The sequence below is a fragment of the Pygocentrus nattereri genome, chromosome 19 (genome assembly GCF_015220715.1).
Source record: "Pygocentrus nattereri isolate fPygNat1 chromosome 19, fPygNat1.pri, whole genome shotgun sequence".
Lineage (NCBI taxonomy): Eukaryota > Metazoa > Chordata > Actinopteri > Characiformes > Serrasalmidae > Pygocentrus > Pygocentrus nattereri.
The window spans coordinates 28246234-28271026 of NC_051229.1; the positions used below are offsets into that span (position 1 = coordinate 28246234).

Below are 24793 nucleotides of genomic sequence, written 5' to 3' on the forward strand. Positions count from 1 at the left end.
TGGTTTTTGGTTGCACTTAAATGTGAAATGTATGTGAATATAAAGGCCAGTCAACCCTAGACTGTCAACACCTGCACTACAGGATATTCAACACAAGTGTCTAGGACTGGTCAGTGTACTCGCAGCACAATTAATAAAGAAAAGTCTGTAATCAACTTTCTGTTTTGGTTGAATTGCTGTATCAGCTCATATCACATTTACATGGAATTCAGTTCAACTTACAGCTCAGGTTTTACTCCAGTACTCTCTGAGGTTTTTCCCATGCTGGGTTTTCATGAGTTAACCAAAGATCCATGTAATTTAATGGAAACCAATAGTGGCAAAAGATCACGCCTTTTGGAAATAACAGTCAAATAAACAACAAATACTCAAGACAACACAAGTGTTTCAAGATTCAAGGCCTTTGGCCAGGTATAATTTACATGTCTTTAGTAATTGCTTATGAAAAGAAAAGAATTTTTTTACTTTTTGTTAAATGCTTTGTTAGTTACTCAAAGTCATGGTCAAAAAATGAGTTATACACTTTCAGTTAAGACGCAAAACAAGTTGACAAGCCATCATTTAGGTTATTCCACACTTACACTCCTGACTGCTGCAGATGTGCTGAAACATGGCAGAAACATTTCAAGATTCTTTGTGCTTTTTAGTCTCTCCGTTCGGTGTGGCCTTCTTCCGCTTCACTCCACTTTGTTCTGTCGAGAAATATATTTTTCAGCATCCAATGACTCTCAACTTTTAAGAGTTAACATTAAAAACAACCTGAAATAAAAACCCTTTTCACCTTATTAGTTCACATGCCTGATTCTTCATATCATGTAAAAAGACAAAATTCCTGCAATAGTATTCAACCCCCTCAACAGTCACTAAGCCTGTCTGGATCACAAATGATACTCTGATATTTTGTACCGTCAAGACTGACCTGACCTGATATTGGTTTTATAAAGAACATATTCCATGACTAAAAACTCTACCAAAAAATGCTGTTTGCGTAAGTATTCAACCCCTCCGATTTACACAGATAAAACATCTTGCCCTAAGGAGGATGCAGCTGGCTTACAACTGGCTCTACCTGTGAATCATTACAGAAATTTTTACGATTTTCTGTAAAAATAAAAATTCTCCGGAAAGCCTTTTTAAGATGAACGTCCCCTTGATTCAAGTACCTTTGTTCATACTGTGAAACTGAAGAAAAAGCAAAGAGGCTCCAAAATAATACCCAAGTGTTTGGACATCCTAGTGAGCACAGCAGAAGCAATTGTGAGAAAACGGAAGCTGAATAAAACCACCAGGCACTGCCCAGACAAGGCCGTCCTTCAAGGCCTTCTAGGCAAGTCTCAGGGAGGCCAACCATCACTGAAAGTGCTACAAAGTTCAGAAACTGGAATGAAGTTTCCCCAGTCAACAACATCTAGAGCCCTGCATACAACTGGCCAGAAAGAGACGGTGGCTAGAAAAAAGCCATCAGTGGAGAAAAATCACATCAAAGCACATCTGGGAGTTCGCAAGAAATCATCAGACCCAGCAAAAATGTGGGAGGTTTTGTGGTGAAATTAAATAAAATCAAGCTTTTTGGCCAAAATTTTATGGCTCAAACCTAACACTACCTGAACCTCAACAAATACCATCCCAACACGGTGCAGGCAGAGTCACACTACGGGGAGGCTTTTCCTCAGCAGGGGCTGGGCCTTTTGTTAAAAGTGAAGGATGATGCAACTGGACTGTGCAAAATACCAAGAGATACTGCAAGACGACCTCCTTCAGTCAGTGAGACAATGATCCCAAAGACAAAACCCAAGCAACACCAGAGCGGCTGTACAACAAAAAAAGTGAACGTTTTACCATGTCCAAGTCAAAGTCCATATAAGATAATCCTTTATTAGTCCCACAGAGGGGAAATTCACATAATTCGATATGTCTACCCAATTATGATCCTGTGCCTGTATTTGAAAATTCCACCAATTTTGCCAACCTGATTAAACCCCAAATATATCTGCCCAGAAGAATGAGTGAAATTTACTCTCACTGTGCAAAGCTGGTGGAAAGTTAACAGGCTTAAAGCTGTTATTGCACCAAGTACTAGTCAGAAGGGGTTGAATACTTACGCAGCACCATTGTAAATGGTAAATGGAAATGTAAATTTGGAGCGAAATGGCTTTCAATAAAAATACTGTCTATATAAGGGTTTTTTTTTGTAATACAGACAAGTTTAATATCTAAGCAAAGTACAATAATCTATGCCCAGTCAGATTTAACAAAACATGTTAGCCTTTTCTGGGTGAACCTGTCCTTGACATTGGAAACAAGAGAAACAACAGTGAGCAAGCTTGAAGGTTGGTTAACTGGAAGATGTCTAGAGGGCTAGATTGGTAGCCAGAAGGACTGAAGAGTTGGATAGAAAATTAAGACAAAGATAAAAATGACATACATAGACAGATAAAAAGAGAGACAGACAGACACAAAGTGAGACAGACAGAACAATAGACAGTCTGACCTTTAACTTGGGTTCTACTTTCTTGTTCCCGCTGGCTGGAGTGAGAATGGGAGGGGTTGGAAGAGGAGTGAGGGAGTGCTTTGCTCACTTTTTTGTTCTCCTCTTGCCCTAACTCAAGGGCCCTTCCTAGAGAGAGGGGTGGGGCATTTCATGAGGGGGAGGGGCAAACTCAAAAGACTCAACAAACTGCACAGGATTTTTTTAACCTGTTAACTCAGTTTCAGCTTATAAAGCCTTGCAGATGCCACAATCATGCAAAACAGTTTACAAAACACAGAACTGCATACTGTACCTTCCAGATCCACACATTAGCACTGAAAGCACATGAGCACTCAGTCATGGTTAGTTCTGAGCCATGCATGCCTTAAAACTCATTTTATTTACACCTGAATACAAACTGCAAATTCTTAACAATTTAGAGGTTTAGCTATTAAAGCAAAAGACATGAAAGCAGACAGGATGTAATTCCAGAGAACGCTTCAGACGTCTGGTTCCACTCACCAGTGTGAACGATTCTGACATGGTAAGTTTCTCTAGAACCGCTCAGACTGAATTTTATACATACTGAGAAGAATAATGAATATCGGAAACATGAGGAGTCTATATTTGTAATTAGGATTAATCCAACTGCGTGAAGGAGAAAATGCAACCAATTTCTAGAGGCCTCAGCATACTTGAGAAACTAAATTCTCGAGGGTTGTGCGAAGCTGAAAGCATCCAAAATACACTATATTGTCAAAAGTATTCACTCAGACATCCAAATCATTGAATTCAGGTGTTCCAGTCACTTCCATGGCCACAGGTGTATAAAGCCGAGCCCCTAGGCCTGCAGACTGCTTCTACAGACATTAGTGAAAGAATGGATCGCTCTCAGGAGCTCAGTGAATTCCAGCGTGGTGCCGTGATCGGACGCCACCTGTGCAACAAGTCCAGTCGTGAAATTACCTCACTACTAAATATTCCACAGTCCACTGTCAGTGGGATTATAACAAAGTGGAAGCGATTGGGAACGACAGCAACTCAGCCACGAAGTGGTCGGCCACGTAAAATGACAGAGCAGGGTCAGCGGATGCTGAGGGGCATAGTGCGCAGAGGTCACCGACTTTCTGCAGAGTCAATCACTACAGACCTCCAAACTTCAAGTGGCCTTCAGATCAGCTCAAGAACAGCGTAGAGAGCTTCATGGAATGGGTTTCCATGGCCGAGCAGCTGCATCCAAACCTTACATCACCAAGCGCAATGCAAAGCATGGAATGCAGTGGTGTAAAGCGCCGCCACTGGACTCTAGAGCAGTGGAGACGAGTTCTCTGGAGTGACCAATCACGCTTCTCCGTCTGGAAATCCGATGGACGAGTCTGGGTTTGGCGGTTGCCAGGAGACGGTACCTGTCTGACTGCATTGTGCCGAGAGTAAAGTTTGGTGGAGGGGGGATCATGGTGTGGGGTTGTTTTTCAGGAGTTGGGCTCGGCCCCTTTGCTCCAGTGAAAGGAGCTCTTAAAGCTTCAGCACCAAGAGATTTTTGGACGCTCCCAACTTTGTGGGAACAGTTTGGGGACGGCCCCTTCCTGTTCCAACATGACTGCACTCTTGTGCACAAAGCAAGTCCATAAAGGCATGGATGAGCCAGTTTGGTGTGGAAGAACTTGACTGGCCTGCACAGGGTCCTGACCTCAACCCCATAGAACACCTTTGGGATGAATTAGAGCGGAGACCGTGAGCCAGGCCTTCTTGTCCAACATCAGTGTCTGACCTCACAAAAGTGCTTCTGGAAGAACGGTCAAAAATTCCCATAAACTCACACCTAACCCTTGTGGAAAGCCTTCCCAGAAGAGCTGAAGCTGTTATAACTGCAAAGGGTGGAACAACATCATATTAAACCCTATGGATTAAGAACGGGATGTCATGTGTGTATGAAGGCAGATGAGTGAATACTTTTGGAAATATAGTTTATGCTCACACACTTTCTGTGGTTTCATGTTGCCTGACGCGGATGCAACACTAATGCAGGTGATGCTACGACTTTTTAAAGTTCCATGACTAGTGGAAAAGTCCATCAGAGTTCTAGCTATGGCGATGTGTGAGTCCAGAATGCTGCCACCATTTAAGATGGAATGGGAAAATGAACTAAACAATAAAATAAGCCTTAAAAATTGACAAGGCTAGAAGATGCATCTTCCTTTTTTTAGATTTTGCAAGTCAGCTTGTGCCATCAAAACGCACTATTAACCGTAAACATTTCCTCCTGTACAAGGAACTAGGTTAGTTGCAAGCAAACATGCAGCAACGAGGACTGTGCGATGATCGAGTTAAAATCAATTCAGATCACTCTCCCAGAAAGCAAGACTACACACAGAGCCCAAAGCTGCCGCATCCTCAAAAAAGGATGAAACTCATATTTATTGGTTTGAAATTTGCTTACAAAGTACACAAAATTCATTTATATTCATATATCACTTACAGAATTAACCCCAAATCCTATCAGGTTATATCTGATAACATTAAGACCGAACAAATTTGGCTGGCATACATGTATCCATGAGAAGAAAGGGGAAAAAAAACAAACAAAAAAAAACCACTAGTTTTTAAAAAAAAAAGAAAAAAGAAAATTGCATATCAGTACACGTGATCTATCATCCTACTAACATTTACAAAGATATAACGTCAGACGGTCGGACAAGGTTACTGACAAATTCAACACTTCGTACTCGGATGGAAAAGCAAAGTCATGCTTTTGTTAAATGCACAATGCACTTTAAACTTCTGTAGCACAAAAGCACTATTCAAAAGGCAATGTGCATTCATAAGGAAACGGAGATGCGGCAAAGTGCATATGTAAGGAAAAAATAACAAAAAAAAACAAAACAAAAAGAAACATCTCACACTATGGTCCCCAACAAAAGTAAACATAAAATGCACCCTGCACCAAATACTGGTCTGGATCATAAATATATTAACATAAAGTTCAGAGACTACAATAACTTTAATCTAAAAATGCTAAGAGGGGGAAAAAACTACATCTGCGCGATAGTCCTAACTTTGCATTGAGCTCAAGCTTGGGCTGAGCAACTCCAACAGTTTACTTGTGTTCCAGTCGGAGGAGCTGTTCCTTACCATTTATGGTTAACGACTTTAACTGTCCATCTTCTTCAACCTCTACCCGCTCCTGTCCGTTCTCTACAATTCTGTATTAGGGTTAAAAAGAAAAGCTCGTTAGTAAAAAGCCACAAATCAGCATAACAGCACTTCAGTCTCAGTCAGTAAAAAAAATTCAATTACATGAATAATCACCATTCAATTCTGATTCAGTGGGTTGATATGAAACCTGCAGGGAACTTTGCTAGAATGAAGCAGCTTCATTTACGATGATGTTGATGGGAATAGTAGTATGCTATATAAATACGACCACTTTATGTACCATCACCCAAAATCGTGTTGTCGGAACAAAACCTTTCATCTCCGTTTTTGTCATTTTTCAGTTTTTGACAATTTGAAAGTCGTTCTTTACATTGCGTGTAACCTTCATGGTGAATGGACCAAAAGAAGCAGCCCGAAATGACTTGGGAAAATGTCTGGTTCCATTGACGTACATTAAAATTGAAGTATATTTTTTCCGTCTCCTGTAAAGTTACCACTTTGGAGATACAAGGTTTTCTTCCGGCAGCAGCGGAGTTTTTATGTACTGATAATGGCGCCAGTTATAAAACAACAACAACAAAAAATCTTCTCAAAACTATGGCAAGAACTATGCCTCATACTTGTAGATATTTCATGCAATAACTTTCTGCAGTGAAGCCTTCACAGGTACTGGACACTTCAAATAAAATCACCATTGTGAATAATTCTGATGGGCAACTTTCTCATCTATTTGACTATAAATAGCGCCCCCTTGGGGAGCATATTCAGTCTGCTAAATGTGAGAGAGTAAGTAAGCGACTTTAGTATGCAAGACGGTTCCATAAAGTGATTTGCTTTTAAAAACATCAACATCCTATTGTACCTAAATCATCTCCTTCAAGGTAAAACAATACAGATGAATAGGGCAATTCAGGTATTCCAGAAGCTCTGCCTTTTGGTTCTGAACGTAGAAAAAAAATTATTTTGAGAAAAATGATTTTAAGAATGGGGTTCAAAACTGCATCACCCACCCAGGTAGATTTAAGAGGGATAGCTAAAAGGATAGACATTTACAGATATTCTAGCCTATTTCCACAGGACTCAAGCTTTTCAGTAATACATGACATGACAGGGTTTCGTCCAGTGTGGGCAGAGCTTTTTTACAATTTTTAAATTTTGGAAGACGTAGTTAGACGCAACTGGACATGGAGCGATGAGAATGATAAAATACACAATTTTGATATTTTTGATTACAGTTAAGGACCTGTTATAGATACAAATTATTCAGACATTGGAAAAAAGAACAACAAGACCAAAACGGTCATTTCTGTCTGTCTTGCCTAAGAAAGAAAGAAAGAAAGAAAGAACATAATACAGACTGGTAGTTTGCCAAGCCTAGTATACACAGCAATCGTACCTTTTTGTAGTGATTTTCCTGCCATTTACGTATTTGGTTGAAGTGGACACGGAGCGGAAATTTCCCATTCCGCTGCCTCCTCCTCCTCCTCCTCCTCCTCCCCCAAAGGAGGTGGTGGAGAAGGAGGTGAAGCCCCCTCCTCCCATGTGCCCCATGTGTCCCACGTGTCCCATGTGTCCCACATGTCCTACGTGTCCCACGTGTCCCATGTGTCCCACGTGTCCCATGTGACTAAAGGTGCCAAAACCTGAAACACAAACATACACAACATAGTGTCAAGCCAGAAACATACTGGATGCAAGCACAGCAGCTCAAATCAACCATATCTTGCCAGCGCATTGCAAACACCTACTGCACAAACCAGGCTGCTAGGTTTTGTCTCCTCACTGGAAGAGAGCTGGTCAGGCTCGAGAGGACCACTCGAGAGTATGAAGATAAACCGGATAAAACTACAGTCTGTAACTGTACAATTACAATCTTAAGGTCAGTAGAGCTGATAAAATGCACAAAAAGTGTAGATACAAAGACGTGGTTTTATAGACGTGGCTGGTCGATGTACACTGATCAGGCAGAACATTCTGACCACCTCCTTGTTTCTACACTCACTGTCCACTTTATCAGCTCCACTTACTGTATAGCTGCACTCTGTAGTTCTACAGTTACAGACTGTAGTCCATCTGTTTCTCTGATACTCCGTTACCCTGTTCTTCAGTGGTCAGGACCCCCACGGACCCTCACAGAGCAGGTACTATTTGGGTGGTGGATCATTCTCAGCAGTGCAGTAACACTGACGTAGTGGTGGTGTGTTTGTGCTTGTTGTGCTGATCTAAGTGGATCAGACACAGCAGTGCTGCTGGAGTTTTTAAACACCTCAGTGTCGCTGCTGGACTGAGAATAGTCCACCAACCAAAAATGTCCAGCCGACAGGGACCTGTGGGCAGCGTCCTGTGAGCACTGATGAAGGACTAGAGGATGACCAACACACACCGTGCAGCAGCAGATGAGCTGTCGTCTCTGACTTTACATCTACAAGGTGGACTGACAAGGTAGGAGTGTCTAATAGAGTGGACAGTGAGTGGACAAAGTGTTTATAAACTCCAGCAGCACTGATGTGTCTGACCCACCACCACGTCAGAGTTACTACAGTGCTGAGAATGATCCACCACTGAAATAGTACCTGCTCTGTGAGGGTCCATGGGGGTCCTGACCACTGAAGAACAGGGTAACAGAGTATCAGAGAAACAGATGGACTACAGTCTGTAACTGTAGAACTACAGAGTGCAGCTATACAGTAAGTGGAGTTGATAAAGTGGACAGTGAGCGTAGAAACGAGGAGGTGCTCGTAAATGTTATGCCTCATTGATGTACATAATGTGTGTACTGGTTGGAACTTGCAGCCACTGTTGTTCTCACTGGACACTGGTGAGTAAAATGGGAAACTGCATTCTAACCACTGAAATCACATGAGGACCATTAGTCACTTTGCCATGACCAGTACTAAGAGACTTCAGCTCAGGGAGGGAAAATTTACTAAAGATTCAGCCTAATATTTTAACCAGTAAGTGAATCTCAGTTGCTGTATTAGTACAAAGTGGCATTCATTTAAATTTACTTATTACAGTTTATATTTGATAGAGATGGCAGATCTGTATCTGGCCAATATCAGCGGAAAATGCTGTACTGGTTATCAGAGGGGAAAAAAATTTATGATACTGATGATTTTATCCCTGTGTTTGTGTACTCAGAGTAAAACATTGAAATAGCACTTTTTCTGCCCTTTGCTCCTGGTCATTTCTGACACTATCAGCCAGGTCAGCATTTCATTCCACTGAAGTCAGTGGTCTCCAGCCCTGGTCCAGGAGAGCTACCTTCCTGCAGAGCTGCATCCAGTAAGCTCTACTACATCTAATCCAACCTACCAGGGACTTGGGAAGAGGCTGATTAGCTGGAGCAGGTGTTGCAAACTGTGGTTGGAACTAGGCTCTGCAGGAAGGCAGATCTCCAGGATCAGCACCCAAGACCTCTGATTTAAGTGAACAGCAAATGGGTAACTTTATGACCTGTGTCAAAAGCCGGAAATCCCCCTCCGAAAGAGGGGAACCCTCCAAACCCCCCGAAAAATGAACCGCCCGTTCTGCTCCTGCTCATGCCACGCTGGTGCCGCCGCCCACCACCGAAGAACAAATCGTCACCAAACAGATCGCCCCCTGCAAGTAGATCAAAGGCCAGCAACAATATGAGCAAACCACTGATTTCTTAAAGAGAAATACTGAAATCAGTCATTAAAAGTATATATGCAAACAATGTTTAATGTGGCTTTTGTTAAAACGTATTAAATTAAAAATAAAAATTGATTAATTTATGTTATGGACATTATGCATTTTTGTATTACTGTATATTACTGACGAACACCGACACTGGATAAGTACTACTATCAGTATCCACTGATGCTCAGAAAATTCATACAAACAGCTCACCAAAGAAATCAGCAAACGGATCTTGACCGCCAAAGAACTCTCTGAAGACGTCTTCTGGATTGCGGAATGTAAATCCTTCGAAGGGATCACCGTTATGATAATGTCCCCCTTTAAATCAGAGCATAACGGAAAATTAAACACAAGCCTGAATTACAGTTCGACTCCAGGCTGCTTTAACACAAATCTACAAGACAGCCAACAGAACCAGCGCAGCCTTGTGTTAATCAACTGTCTCAGATCAATACGGTAGAGCAGTCAAACAGCAAAGAACTCTGAATTTTAGTCATTTAGACCAAGTTTACACATCAATATAAGCCATTTCATCACTTAATTAATAAACTTATGATACTAATACAGATATTAAAGTAAGACAGTCACCTCCACCACTTCCTGTTAAGCCTTCTTTACCATACCGATCATAAGTACTGCGCTTGTTTGCTGAAAAGCAGAAGAAAATTAGTCTGAAAGGCAGTTTGACTTTTGTAAAAATCAGTGTGCAACCACAGAGAGAAACGTCACAGCTACTGAAAATAAACTGTAAAACACAGTGAGCTTCTAGCATTTCACTGGGGGGGATTTATCACTTGACCACCACTCCCCCCCCCCCACCCCTCCCCAATTTTTTTTATTTTATTTTACACCTAATTACTTACTGATATTTACACTCATTACAAATGTAAACAAATTGCATTAGCGAATTGCTTTCATTGTCTGTTCATATTACTGTCTAAATATTTCTCTGGGTAAAATCTGTATATTCAGAGTATCTTTAATAGTAATTCTTTTCTAAAAATAATATAAAACAAATTGGCGCAACACTTCATGGCAAGACCAATAAAATTAGCTACTTATTTTAATGAATTTAAATAATCAACTCAGTCAGTCCCACCTACTAAAATGACACAGCTTCTTCCATTCATCAAGTTCAAACACCAGAGATTTAAAATGATGTCACGTCTTACCATCTGAAAGGACTTCATAAGCCTCAGATATTTCTTTGAACTTCTTCTCCGCCTCCTCCTTGTTGTCTGGGTTCTTGTCAGGATGCCACTTTAAGGCTAGTTTTCTGTACCTATAGCAGGAAGCAAAAGTGAAACATACAGAGGCGTTAAGGACAAAAGGAACAAGTTATACAGGCCAGAGGTCAGTACTAAAAAAACGTTCAAACTAAAGTAAAAGCTAAAAATCACTGGTGGACAATAAGGCAAAAATATGACTTCACCATACTTCAAGAAATTTTCGTTATCCATGACATTTCACAACATTTATTCTATTTCCTGACATCTGATGAGTGTCAAAAAGAGCTAGTAGTACAAATAATTTGTATTTAACACTTCACATAGTGCGCTACACTTAATCCAATTAAACAGGACTAATTATGATCTGCTTGTAACGAAACAGGCAATTCATTATTCTAGAAGTACTGATAACTACAATATACAGAGTGGGTCAAAAGTCACAGGACACCGTTTTATTTCAGAAACGAAGGGAAAATGACAGATCTGAATACCCCAGCAAGTAATGGCTGAGGGGGCCTATCTTTTAGGCCGTGTCTGGAACAAGGCTGCCATCTCAGGGGCAAGTTTTTCCAATGGGAATGTGGTCATATAGCAGATCAAAGAAGACCGGAATTTTCTCAGAAATCAATGCCGCAATCAGATTCGCAATCTCTCTTGTGGTTTAAAATTGATCAACATAGAAAGTTGCAACAACAACTGGGAACGTTGCCCGTGATACAGCTGTGTGACGTGTTCAGTGTGCTGTCCCTGGTGCTGAACACAGAGCTGCAGGCGCAGGATCCAATCGATATGAACCCGCATGAGAATCTCTGGAGAAATGCTCTCACAAGCCTCCATGATGCGGCCCTGAAGGTGGTGTTTGTTGCAGATTTTCTCAGCATACACAATTTGTTTGAGACGACCCCAGAGATAAAAGTCGACAATAAAATGAAAAAACAATTAAAATAAAACGTGTCCTGTGACTTTTGACTCACCCTGTACTAAAGCAAGCATACTGTGATATAATTTAGCACAATAAAAATAATACACTGGTTGCTCAGCTCTAATTCCAATCAAACTTTTTTTAATTTAATAAATGCAGCACTGACTTATTTGGTGTTACTTTACTGGGCCAGATTCACACAATTCACAAAACATGCCACATTTTAAAAAAATTAAATAAATTTAAAAACAAACCACAGAAATAGAAATATTCTAATCCTGATTCTGTGAAAATAAACTGCGACTGACCACTCAACCACATTTAACACAGCTAAGTTTTTCACCAGCTTTCCCCCACTTTTGATCTCCCAAAAAATCCCCAATTAGAATGTTCCATCAAAAGTGTTGAGTAACGAATCACTTACGCTTTCTTAATGTCGTCCGGAGATGCATTCTTCTGCACTCCTAAAATCTGGTAATACTCCACCATGGCTTGGCTTTTCGCAAAACCCTCAGTTCAACCAGCGACAACCTAAAACATTAACAACCATTACCTCAGATAAATGGCCAATAAGAACATGACAGTCATTTAGAAATAAACAGACAAAAAAGTCTCATAATTATTATAGAAAACAATAAAACAAATGACTACTGCTTCCGTAATAATAAGATAATTATAAAGATAAAGGTAATTATTAACTGTGTTTAGCTTGTCTTGAAGTTGATTTTGCTAGTAAATTTCATAAGTGTAAATAACCTAACGTACATAATAATCCTCACAATGAACATAATTAATCGCCTTACTATGTAACCACGTAATGACACATCGCCACTGTCGGAACAAAAACTTATATCCGCATTTTTGTCATTTTATTTATATATTTATTTTTGAATAATTAGGAAACTACCAGTTGTTTCTTTACCAAAAAAGTGTCCAAATTTCATAAATGTATAACAGAAAAATAAAGGCTTTGTTCCGACAGTGAAGCAAATGATAAATACACCAAGCTTGAGTTTGCAAGGGTTAAACATCCAAAAGGAACCTAAAGGAGGATGTAAAACGGAACCGTTTCATGTTTAGTTTGGTGCCAGAAACACCGTTTAATGCAGTGCAGACCCTCTAGGCTCCTATGACCCTGTGACGCTGGTTAGAAATGGCCAACAGCCAGGAAGGACAGAATAACTCCTTTATTCAAACTCCAAAATGTGAAAATCAGCCGACACTCAACAGATCATTTTCTGATCACTTTAATTTGAAGAGCTGTCTAACCAGTTATCCTCTTTCCATCAAACAGTAAGAGAAATTATTCAGCATCTGCATGAAATCACTACATTTTTGGTAAAAGCTCCCTGAAATTAACAGAAAGTGTGTTTTATGATCACACACAACGCTACATGCTTACAATTTACTGCTGAAAGCCAAAAATCTCAGACGCTCTTTGTATTTTTTTATTTTTATTTTTTATAAAAGTTTTTACAGAGTACATCACTGAAGAGACATTATCTGGGATCCATTTATGGCTCAGACTTGTGGAAAAATGTGGAAAATTTTTGTTGAAAAAAAGTTGTTGACTTCAGCTTCTTTTATTCTAAAGTTTTAAAATTACATCATCAATCTGACTGGGAAAAAGACACTTACAGGCTCATATGACCCCCACCTTTTGACCGTAGCTTATGAAATATAAAAGTAATGAAGTAAAGAATATGACGAAGTGCATTTTGGAACCACTGGTGGACCCAAGGACTTAATGAGTCTAAAGTAAACCCTGAATCCCATAAAAATAATAATACATTAAAAAAAATAAATAAATAAAAAAAATATTCACCCCTCGAGTGTTCTACTGCTTTAATACAGCAGTTAAATAAACACAGTAAGAAATGAATAAACTGGCCGTGAACGCGGCGTTTAATATGTTTTAATGTTCAGTTCCTTCCTCCTAATTAAAGCTCCTTAACGAGCAGCTTGTTTCTACGTCAGAGTAACGAGCTCCTCCCACTCGCTGCTCAGCCGGCAGTTCGTTCTCCAGCTCCTTACACTAAATTCCCAAACTGTCGTCTCCACTGAGCAGCTTTTCAGTCGGCAGCTGTGACAGAAGAACAGCTGAACAACCTGGAATCAGCCAGAAATGAACCCAACACCATTCGCCAGACGTGTCTGATCTTCAGAGTCGGACCAAATCAGACTGAGCCATAAAACTGACCCAATATCAGGTTCAGCTCAGTTTGGTCAGTTTGTCCAGATCAGTATTAATGTTGTTTTGTTCCAGCCGGTCTGTAAAGCTTCTTACAGCCCGTTTAGTTTGGCGAATGGTGTTGGGTTCATTTCTGGCTGATTCCAGGTTGTTCAGCTGTTCTTCTGTTACAGCTGCCGACTGAAAAGCTGCTCAGTGGTGACGACAGTTTGGGAATTTAGTGTCGTTTCGTCTTCAGAGTCGGACCAAATCGGCTGTCGGTCAGATGTGATCTTAACAGCGTCCGTTTTCTGTTTGTGTGCAAAGTAAGAAGTAGAAACCTGTGAAACTCTTGCTTAGTAACAGCTTCTCAGCCAACCAGCTCAACCAATCAGCTTGCATGACCGGATCTAACTGTTGTATAATTTGATTGATCATAACGAGAAATACTGTCAAAGCGCCCGTCACCACATACATGTATAAAGAGAACACTACACTACACTAAAGGTGCCACAGCCTCACAGCACAGATGTTCAAATGAACCACAGATTAGAAAATGTCTTACCACAGTCGCTCTAACGAAATTTCACCCAACTTTAAACACTGCAGCGGCTCTTCTGACAAACTTCGCTTTGCCTGAGCTTTTGTAGCATCTCTGTGAGAGGAGAGGCGGGGCCTGAGAAAAATCCGCCCGCTGCTCCTCTGGTTATGGATTATCTCTAGAAAACGGTGCTGAAATGTCTTTCTGCAGAAACTGACTATAAGCTACTAAATGCGGCAGAGGGAGATTTAGCTGAGAAATGCTGGAGAACTCCTTTAACTGTACACCACCAAGATTAGGCCCAGTATAACAAGTGAAAACACGAACGGAAATAAACATGTATTTAGCAGTTCGCTCCGGTCTGAGCCTTGGACAACGCGATTTTAGAGATATTTACACACATTCCAGAGCTGCGAGCCACAGAAACGAAACTGTGAAGCCCATTCGTTTCTTTTAAAACAGGCACTGTGTACAAAATAAGGTACTTGAAAAACGTGTTTTCCAACAGCTCATCCATACTTTGCCCTTTACGGTATGCTTTCCACTCAACAAGCTCATTTGGCTGACGGGCTGTATGACGGACCTGTCACCACCGCCGACATGACCTGAAACCAAAACTCGAGACGGGATGTCATGCACAGCTTTAGCACTGCAAGTCAAAGATACCGCACTTTCATTTGCAGCAGTGGCACAACCTTAAACTTGCCTACCTGGATCTGCACCAAATGACTAGGTTTATAATTTAGTTAGTTGGTTTGTTATTAGCCTGATAATATTGTGCAATTCAGCTAATATATATTGAAATAACACTACATAATAATACTATATGATAAATAATAAATAAAGCTCTCTCTCTCTCTCTTTTTCATATATATATATATATATATATATATATATATATATATATATATATATATATATATATTAAACACACCCCAGCGACTTTATTAGGTACACTTTGCTAGTAAAAGGTTGGGCCCCCTTTTGCCTTCAGAACTGCTTTAATTCTTCATGTCAGACTTTCAACAAGGTGTTGGAAACATTCCTCAGAGATTTTGGTTGGTTATTTGAGTTCCTGTTGCCTTTCTATCATCTGGAACCAGTCTGCCCATTCTCCTCTGACCTCTCACATCAACAAGGCATTTTCGTCCACACAACTGACCGCTCACTGGATATTTCCTCTTTCTCGGACCGTTCTCTGTAAACCCTAGAGATGATCCCAGCAGATCAGCAGTTTCTGAAATACTCAGACCAGCCCGTCTGGCACCAACAAACACGCCACGTTCAAAGTCCCTTAAATCCCCTTTCTTCGCCGTTTTGATGCTCGGTCTGCACTTCAGTTGTCTTGACCACCTCTACATGCCTGAGTTGCAGTCGTGTGATTGGCTGATTAGCTATTTGTGTTAACAAGCAACTGAAAAGGTGTACCTAATAAAGTAGCTGGTGAATGTAATCATAAATATTTAAATAAATAAAATTTATTTTATTTATTTACTTTTTTTTTTTTTTTTTTTAATACAGAGACCATGGAGAAAAACGCTGGAATAGTTTCTGCATCATATGACTAGATTTATAAATAGTTAGTTTGGTTCATTGTTACTTTGATTAACTGATCAGTTACTATAGGCATTAGTCTGATAATAATGTACAATTAGTCTTCCTCCAATAAAAAGCTACATAAAACATCTGCCCTAGCTTCTTATTCATAGTTTGTTTTTTAAAAAAAAGCTTTGATGAAAGGCAGAGCGACGGATTTTCTGCATGAAAATTGCAAAACCAAAAAAGAAATACACACATCCAAAATCGCTTTTCCATATTTCTCCACTGACGATAAGTCAAAAATAAATGAAATGGCTTGTGCCACGAGCTGGATGAGATAAGGGCGGCTGAGATTGGGAACCCACAGCTTAGGATGACGTTTCCTGATAAATAAGCCTCACTGGAAATCAAGTCATTGTTTGAGTTCCACCGTCACGTCATAATGATCTATAACAATCGAACATTTCCAGTCCAGCTCCTGAAGTCACATGGCTGTGTCAATTTATAAGATCAGATAATCCTTTATTAGTCCTTTATTTCCTTAATAAGCCTACAGTTTCTTTCCTTATAGAGTGCTCTACTGCTTTAATACAGCAGTTAAATAAATACAGTAAGAAATGAATAAACTGGCCGTGAACGCGGCGTTTAATATGTTTTAATGTTCAGTTCCTTCCTCCTAATTATAGCTCCTTAATGAGCAGCTTGTAGCTACGTCAGAGTAACGAGCTCCGCCCACTCGCTGCTCAGCCAGCAGTTCGTTCTCCAGCTCCTTACACTAAATTCCCAAACTGTCGTCTCCACTGAGCAGCTTTTGTTTTTTATTGGGTCAGTTTTATGGCTCAGTCTGATTTGGTCCGAATCTGAAGATCAGACACGTCTGGCGAATGGTGTTGGGTTCATTTCTGGCTGATTCCTGGTTGTTCAGCTGTTCTTCTGTCACAGCTGCCGACTGAAAAGCTGCTCAGTGGTGAGATATTCAGCTGGTTGGTGAGTGTCGTAATTAGATTAATTAAGATTAAGATTAAGTGACCCTTATTAGTCCCACAAGGGGGAAATTTCTCTTCCGCATTTAACCCATCCGTGAAGTGAAACACCGCATACACACTAGGGGGCAGTGAGCACACTTGCCCGGAGCGGTGGGCAGCCCTATCCGCAGCGCCCGGGGAGCAGTTGGGGGTTAGGTGTCTTGCTCAAGGACACCTCAGTCATGCGCTGTCGGCTCTGGGGATTGAACCGGCGACCTTCCGGTCACAAGGCTGGCTCCCTAACCTCCAGCCCACGACTGCCCCCATAAAGGACCATAAAGGACAGTTTAAAACCACAAATAACAACCCAAGAGCAAAAATCAGCCCTCAAACTTTAAAGAAACAAGAATTTGACATTTATAGCGACATGTATCAATATCAACCGATATGAAATGATATTTTTGGCCACATCGCTCGGCGACTCTCTCACAGTAAGCAGCACTGTTTAATATTTAGCAAGTATTAGATGGTTTGACTTTTCCTGAATGATGGCTTGGAAATTGTGCGCTGTGTTTACCTATTTGATGACAACATTTTTGGATTGTTTTTGGAATAACGCAGGATGAGATGGCAGAAAAGCAGCATGAAGGTTTTATATCACATACATGTTTTTCCCCACTTCAGCCCCCATTCCTGTGTATTATGTACTATAGCATGTATATTATATTAAGAGATGGTTTTAGGATGTGAAACGTGCAAATACCGCCCAGCCTAATGAATATAGAGACTTGTGACTTGAGGCTGGTATGCGTTTATCTTTTGGGCCATCACACAGCGTCTGAGCAGAAATAGGACTGCTTACCGGAAAGCATGTCATAAAGGACTGAAGTAATGCGTGAGCTGTCGGAGAACACGCTCAAATATTTTAGACAGAGCTGTATGACAATGGCCTCGTCTTACATTCACATTGATGGCATTTGGCTGACGATCTTATCCAGAGCTCCTTACACTAAATTCCCAAACTGTCGTCTCCACTGAGCAGCTTTTGTTTTTTATTGGGTCAGTTTTACGGCTCAGTCTGATTTGGTCCGACTCTGAAGATCAGACACGTCTGGTGAATGGTGTTGGGTTCATTTCTGGCTGATTCCAGGTTGTTCAGCTGTTCTTCTATCACAGCTGCCGACTGAAAAGCTGCTCAGTGGTTCAGATCTGTGAGATATTCAGCTGGTTGGTGAGTGTCGTAATTAGATTAATTAAGATTAAGATTAAGTGACCCTTATTAGTCCCACAAGGGGGAAATTTCTCTTCCGCATTTAACCCATCCTTGAAGTGAAACACCGCATACACACTAGGGGGCAGTGAGCACACTTGCCCGGAGCGGTGGGCAGCCCTATCCGCAGCACCCGGGGAGCAGTTGGGGGTTAGGTGTCTTGCTCAAGGACACCTCAGTCATGCGCTGTCGGCTCTGGGGATTGAACCGGCGACCTTCCGGTCACGAGGCTGGTTCCTTTACCTCCAGCCCACGACTGCCCCCATAAAGGACCATAAAGGACAGTTTAAAACCACAAAGAACCACCTAAGAGCAAAAATCAGCCCTCAAACTTTAAAGAAACAAGGATTTGACATTTATAGCGACATGTATCTGACCGATATGAAATGATATTTTTGGCCACATCGCCCGGCGACTCTTTCAGAGTAAGCAGCACTGTTTAATATTTAGCAAGTATTAGATGGTTTGATTTTTCCTGAATGATGGCTTGGAAATTGTGCGCTGTGTTTACCTATTTGATGACAACATTTTTGGATTATTTTTGTTTTTGGAATAACGCAGGATGAGATGGCAGAAAAGCAGCATGAAGGTTTTACATCACATACTTCTTTTGGGCCATCACACAGCGTCTGAGCAGAAATAGGACTGCTTACCGGAAAGCATGTCATAAAGGACTGAAGTAATGCGTGAGCTGTCGGAGAACACACTCAAATATTTTAGACAGAGCTGTATGACAATGGCCTCGTCTTACATTCACATTGATGGCATTTGGCTGACGCTCTTATCCAGAGCGACTTCCAGTGTGATCATTTTTACACAGGGAGGCCAAGGTGGTGTTAGGAGTCTTGCCCAAGGACTCTTATTGGTGTAGTGTAGGGAGCTGCCCTGGTGGGCGACTGAACCCCAGTCTAAAGTGTAGAAGGCAGAGGTGTTACCCACTACATTAACCAACCACTACCATCGTCTTAAGAGAAAAAAAAAGTTTTTACCACCTTGCGGTTTCATTTCTGTAGCTGAGGAAAGATATTTGACTAGGACAGCGTTTCGAAACCACGTTCCCAGGCCTCTCCAGACAGCCTGTGTATCTGCTCTGTCTCAGCTTTCAGCGCTCCTGTACCAGGGATTCAGTGTGTTTGGAGCTACAAGTGGGAAAAATGTGAGGCCTCAGTTCTTTCTGTATTTAACCTTTGAAGCCCACTACAGATCAGTGCAGTCAAAAGGAAGTTGAATTTGTTTGGCCAAAAGCATGTTTATGTTGGTCCATATGCAATATGGAACATGTTAGACATATAGAGTGTTATAGATGGATCCCTATCAGCAGCGTACAGTGCAAGAAAGGTGCCGTGTGGAAAATCTAGCCAGGATTTTAAAAAAATTGTTCTTAAGTGGAATGTAAACTTAATTTTTCTTATTTTATGATATACAGCACTGTGTGAAAGTTTTAGGCATCTAAGCAAGTTTTTAATCAATGTACCTCAGCAGTGAGTTTATCACAATATACATTAGAATAAAGTCGTATTCATAATTCAGATAAACAGAAAAACAATAGACAGTATCAAGAATTTCTTGGGTCCATATTTTTCCTGGACACCTTCACAGCCGCCACAGAGACTCGTTAATATCATCAATTACATCATGAGCTCAATTTACTGAGCACTGATTGGTCAAACCAGGAGCTGCTTTTTAACTACATATAATACTGGGCTTCCTCGAGGAGAGGCTTGGAGATGAGTAAACAAACACAAACATGAAACAAGGGACTGTCCATAACATTTCTTCACGATGCCCATCCTAAAATATGATTAATGTATAATTTATGGGATAACGCTGTTCCCTGCTACTCCTCTGCGTGTATGAAACTTCCTTCCTGTGTCATCATCGCCCTTCTCCACCCTAGACATGTAGAAACCTGGACCTGAATCCACACAACCAGCAAAATATGCTGCATTATGGATCATAATGGGTTTCATCAGTACGTCTAGAACCCTGAACAACCGCAAGTATCATTAAAAGACTCGTTATACAACAACCAGTGTGCAGTAACAAGTCTGTGTGGTACACTCTAAAACGCATGTGTCAAACACTATTAGGCCCGCCTCACAATCCAAAAGTATTTTAATTTTCTATTAATATTAGCCAATTTGATCATGCACTGCAACATCACATGCTCCTACCCCAACAACAATCTATGGCACAGGCAATTTGACATCAGTCTTTCTAACACTAAACAAGAAACTGAGCCAAAGTCTTAATGAACTTGGACCAAAGAAAGGATTCCAGGTGTCTTGTTCAAACAAACAGGTAGGTGTTAAAGACTGAGCTCCTGCGGATTCTCCAGTAATATTTACATGGATCTGTAATTTTACTGTTGAACTTTACAGGAGAAGGAGAAAACTTACTTCACTTATAATGGAAGTCAATGGAACCAGAATTTTTTCCAAGTCATTTCGGGCGGTTTCTTTCAGTCCACTCATCATGAAATTTCGGTGTTTTCAAATTATGTCAAAAACCGAAAAAAAAGACGACAATGGTTATGCGAGGTTTTGTTCCGACAGCAGTGATATGCTGTTCTGAGCATATGCAGCATTTTTTGATATCACTCTCACCTGGCAGCCATCCTTTACACTGTTATGAAATTTTCATGATGAACGAACAGAAACGCACCAGAATCTCTTATTTACAGTAACTCCGCATTTTTTCTAAAATAAATAAAACACTATTTTGGAAATGCATGTTTTTCTTTGGACAACAATGACAGACAAATATACCATGTGTCTACAGTGAGGATTCAGCCACAAAAGCATCAGTGATTAGTTCTGGGTTATAAACCCAACTCAAACCCATCACAAAGGTACCGGATGAAGGTCCATCACTCCACCGCTCCACAGGCCAGTGCCAGGGGGCTTCCTCCTCCACAGCATTCCACACTACTGTCCACACATTTCTACGGAGATTATACAGTCTGTTTGTGCACGATTCACTAAAAGGGTGTCTGGATACTTTTGGGCACATGTTCTCCTCAACTCAAACCACTGCACCTTATAACTTGGAAAATAAATCCAAAACCCAATCAGCGAGTTATGTGATCGCTCTTGAACATGGACCTTTGGCGTGTGGGCCACAGATACTGACTCCTGGCTGTCTGACCACATTCTTTACTTCACACATACCATAACCGCAACTGTCTGGAGTTTTCAGTCTCTGGTGTCTCTCTAGATTGATTCCATTTCAGGCTTTTAAATATAAGAAATCTTAAAATAAAACAGCAGGATTAAAAATACTGAAACTGAAAAAAAAAAACCAAAATTTACACCAAACTTTTCCAGGAGACCCAACACTGCCGCCTGCAATGCAACACGATCACCGGCTGTTCATATCACCACCATGAGAAGTTTGACAGGGGAAGTCCATCATTTTTTTCAAAATTTTTGCATGACTAAATTAAGATTTAAGCAAAGTTAACAGGGTAAGCAGAGTGGCGTCCGTCATCTGATGGAACAGAACTGGCGCTTAGCGTTCTCCAAGCATGTTCAGCTGTCTAATGATGTCGCATCCGGCCCCACCCTCAAGTGGTTTTGGCGAACAGCTTATCATGCTCAAAGGTGATTGGCAATCGGTATCGGCCCAAAAAACGCTGATCGGTCCGGCTGTGGTGTAAATATTTAGTTGCTACAAAGATCAACACTAAAACTATTTGTGTGTACAAAACTGAATACTCAACTATTCAGCCTACATCAGACTTTAAATACAGCCGGTCCAACCAACCCCACTTCTCCTGGACATTTTAGACCAGTGGTCACCAACCCCGGTCCTGGAAGTCCACCTTCCTGCAGAAGCAGTACCAACCACAATCAACCAAACTCTGTTTATTTAGATTCATATCGCTTCTTTATCTGTTGTCCTTGTAAACAATACACACAACAATGTTCTACGTTGTTCTAGAACAGTTAAGAACAGATTAAAAAGTCTTTATTACATATGACACAGAGTTAAGGTCATTAAGTTCTTTTGTGCCAGGTTACAAAACAACTATGCTGGGTCACAAAAACAAAATGACCTCTAGATCACTGTAAGCCACAAATTTAGGTTTCTGTTTAAGACTTTTCCACAGCATTTTCACACTTAAGTATAGACAACTTTCAGATTTCCCTATATTTATAGGTTAGGGAACCAGCCTCGTGACCGGAAGGTCGCCGGTTCGATCCCCAGAGCCGACAGCGCTCTGAGCAAGACACCTAACCCCCAACTGCTCCCCGGGCGCTGCGGATTGGGCTGCCCACCACTCCGGGCAAGTGTGCCCACTGCACCCTGATGTGTGCTCACTAGACTGTATGTGGCGTGTCACTTCACAGGTGGGTTAAATGCGGTGAAATTTCCCCGTTGTGGTACTAACAAGAGTCACTTAATCTTAATCTTTAGAAGCACTGCCACGCAACTGGACTCCCTCAAAGGGGAATTCCACCAATTTATCCAAATGTCTAATTCAGAGGTTGATGTCTGATGTGAAGCGGCTCGTCTGTAGAGATGCTTACTGACTCCACGCATTCTGAATGGCTTTGTTTACATTTCAACCATTTAATGATGCAGAATTTTGGGAAATTTGGTGGACTTCCCTTTGAGATGCTGTGGAGAAATTCCTCTGATTTAGCCGTGTTTTGGCATACATCGACCTGTTTCCTATCCTCGTTCTTCTTTAGTGTGGACAGTAAATGGTCCAGATTCTGACACACACTGTGGGATCTGACCTCGCTTTACTGTCAACACAGGGACAAAACCCATATTGCCCTCCAGCAACAGACCAGTTTAACCCAGCTTCTCCACCGAAGGGACCCGTTTTAAAGACAAATATGATCTACTACGTAATACGATGACCCTTTTTTATAAGATATGGCTTTAAACACGTCAGACAGCGACAGTAAATTAACCGCAAACCTCCTGTTCGGCGCCAGAGATCCAGCTAACGCTAACGCTAGTTATTCAGCTCTAATGGGGGCATTTTCAAAGCAACTGCGCCACGGCGTCAGCTGGACAAACCAGCCTGGCCAACCTCTTTATGTCACATCTAAAATCTCTCGGTCGTCACGGCCTTTTTAATTATTTCAAGAACACAGGAAAACGGCGAAGGAACGGCGGTTCCAGCTTCGTTAGCTTAGCTTAGCTCGGCTATATTGTTCGTATCCTGCGTTAGCGGCTACGCTAAGATAGCTCTCCTCCTCAGCAGCCCAGCGGAGTTTCCGTCCAAACTGCGCTTAACACGGAACAACTCTTCATCTCTTCCTCCAGGTAACATACCTTTTTCTCTGCCGGCTGCAGGTGTGACTCTCTCCCGATGGCGATTCGCTGAATTTATCCTTAAAAACGGCTTTTGTTTTTCCGATGTACTCACTAATAGAACGAAAGCCCCCCCCCACTAGAGTGGCTTTGCGCATGCGCGGTGCGGCGCAATATCCTGTACAAGGCCCTGCCGTGTCCCAAATCTCATCGCTCTTCCACAAATAATATGTAAGAAAAAGGACGGCAGAGATGGCAGCTGAGCTCCGACTGAGCTGTCACAGCTAACGAGCAACTGGGAAACAAAAAACATTTACATTGGGTTGTTTGAATACTAGAATGAACTGGCTTATGTATATATATTATGTATATATATATATATACTTGTGTGATGGAGCTTCGCCGATTGGAACACCGCCCACAGCAAGGGGACCTAAAGGGGATTTTCGCCACTTTCTCAAAATTTCTGTATAATTCTGAGCTTCCGTTCGGCGCTGTTACCGTGGTAACGCTGAATGATGGCGCAGCGCAGTGGGGGAAACGAGGCGCATTAGTTCTGATCTGAGGGTCAAACTGAGGTCACCTGGCCACGATGCGGATACGTGTCCGAGCTGGGACCACGTACGAAAGTGACTCCGGTCGGATTTGAAAAGATCAGATTTGCGTCCACACAGCCCTGAAAGTATCATACACATATATATATATATATATATATATATATATATATATATATATATATATATATATATATATATATATGTGTGTGTGTGTGTGTGTGTGTGTGTGTGTGTGTGTGTGTGTTTCTCTCTCTCTCTCTACATATATATATATATATATATATACACACACACACATTTATGTGAAACTCTCTCTTTGTACCCAGAAGATGCCTTGATGAATTAATCTAAATAAATCAAAAGAATTGACTGTATAATATTACAAAACACGATGACGTGGAAGTAAATAAAGCCAAAGTTGATCTGAGACGCTGTCTGTGATGAGCTTTTGCTTGAAGTCACAGTGGTAAGTCCCTTTAAATGTAATCTCATAGAAATCTGGGTCAGTAGAGGAGCAGCGGAGGAAACAGGTGCTACTTCTGTCTCATGTCATCTGTGTCTTGTAACGCTGAGCTGTAAAACAGCTCAACAGCAAGTGCTTTGTGCCTGACCATGCTTACGGTTTACACAGTCCAGATGCAGCTAGAACTTCGGCAACAGGCCGGTTTCACATGCTAATCACTGTGAGAAGCTGTTTTCCCCAAGGAACCATCAGAAGAAGTTAACCTCTTCAACTGCTTGAGACCACCGGTGGTTCCAAAACCGCGCTCCATCATGTTCTTCATAACGTTCATATTCCATAAGCTCCATTCAGAAGCTGGGCGTCGTGTGAGGCTGTAGCTCTTCTCTCCAGTCTAATAGACGGTGATGTCATTTTAAACCCTTATAATAAAAGAAGCTGAACTCAGTTTGTTTTTCTACTGAAAGTCGACCCGTTTTTCCCCAAATCTGGGCTCTAAACTATAAACATCATAAACAATCAGTGATCTGCTCTGGAAACATCACTTTTAGAAAATAACACAAAGAGCGTCGGAGATTTT

The 24793-nt window shown here is 41.2% G+C and overlaps 1 protein-coding gene across 1 annotated transcript; it reads right to left on the reverse strand.

The window, feature by feature from the left end:
• Positions 1-385: 385 nt before the first annotated feature.
• On the reverse strand, positions 386-23367 carry dnajb6a (DnaJ heat shock protein family (Hsp40) member B6a). Its single transcript, XM_017711726.2, has 10 exons — positions 23218-23367; positions 11865-11971; positions 10462-10571; positions 9878-9937; positions 9500-9607; positions 9083-9229; positions 7023-7269; positions 5603-5673; positions 2492-2617; positions 386-692 (listed from the first exon to the last, which is right to left on the reverse strand). The coding sequence occupies exons 2-10, from the start codon at positions 11927-11929 to the stop codon at positions 625-627; spliced, it is 1002 nt and encodes a 333-aa protein (XP_017567215.1). The 5' UTR covers positions 11930-11971; positions 23218-23367; the 3' UTR covers positions 386-624.
• Between the last annotated feature and the right edge of the window lie 1426 nt (positions 23368-24793).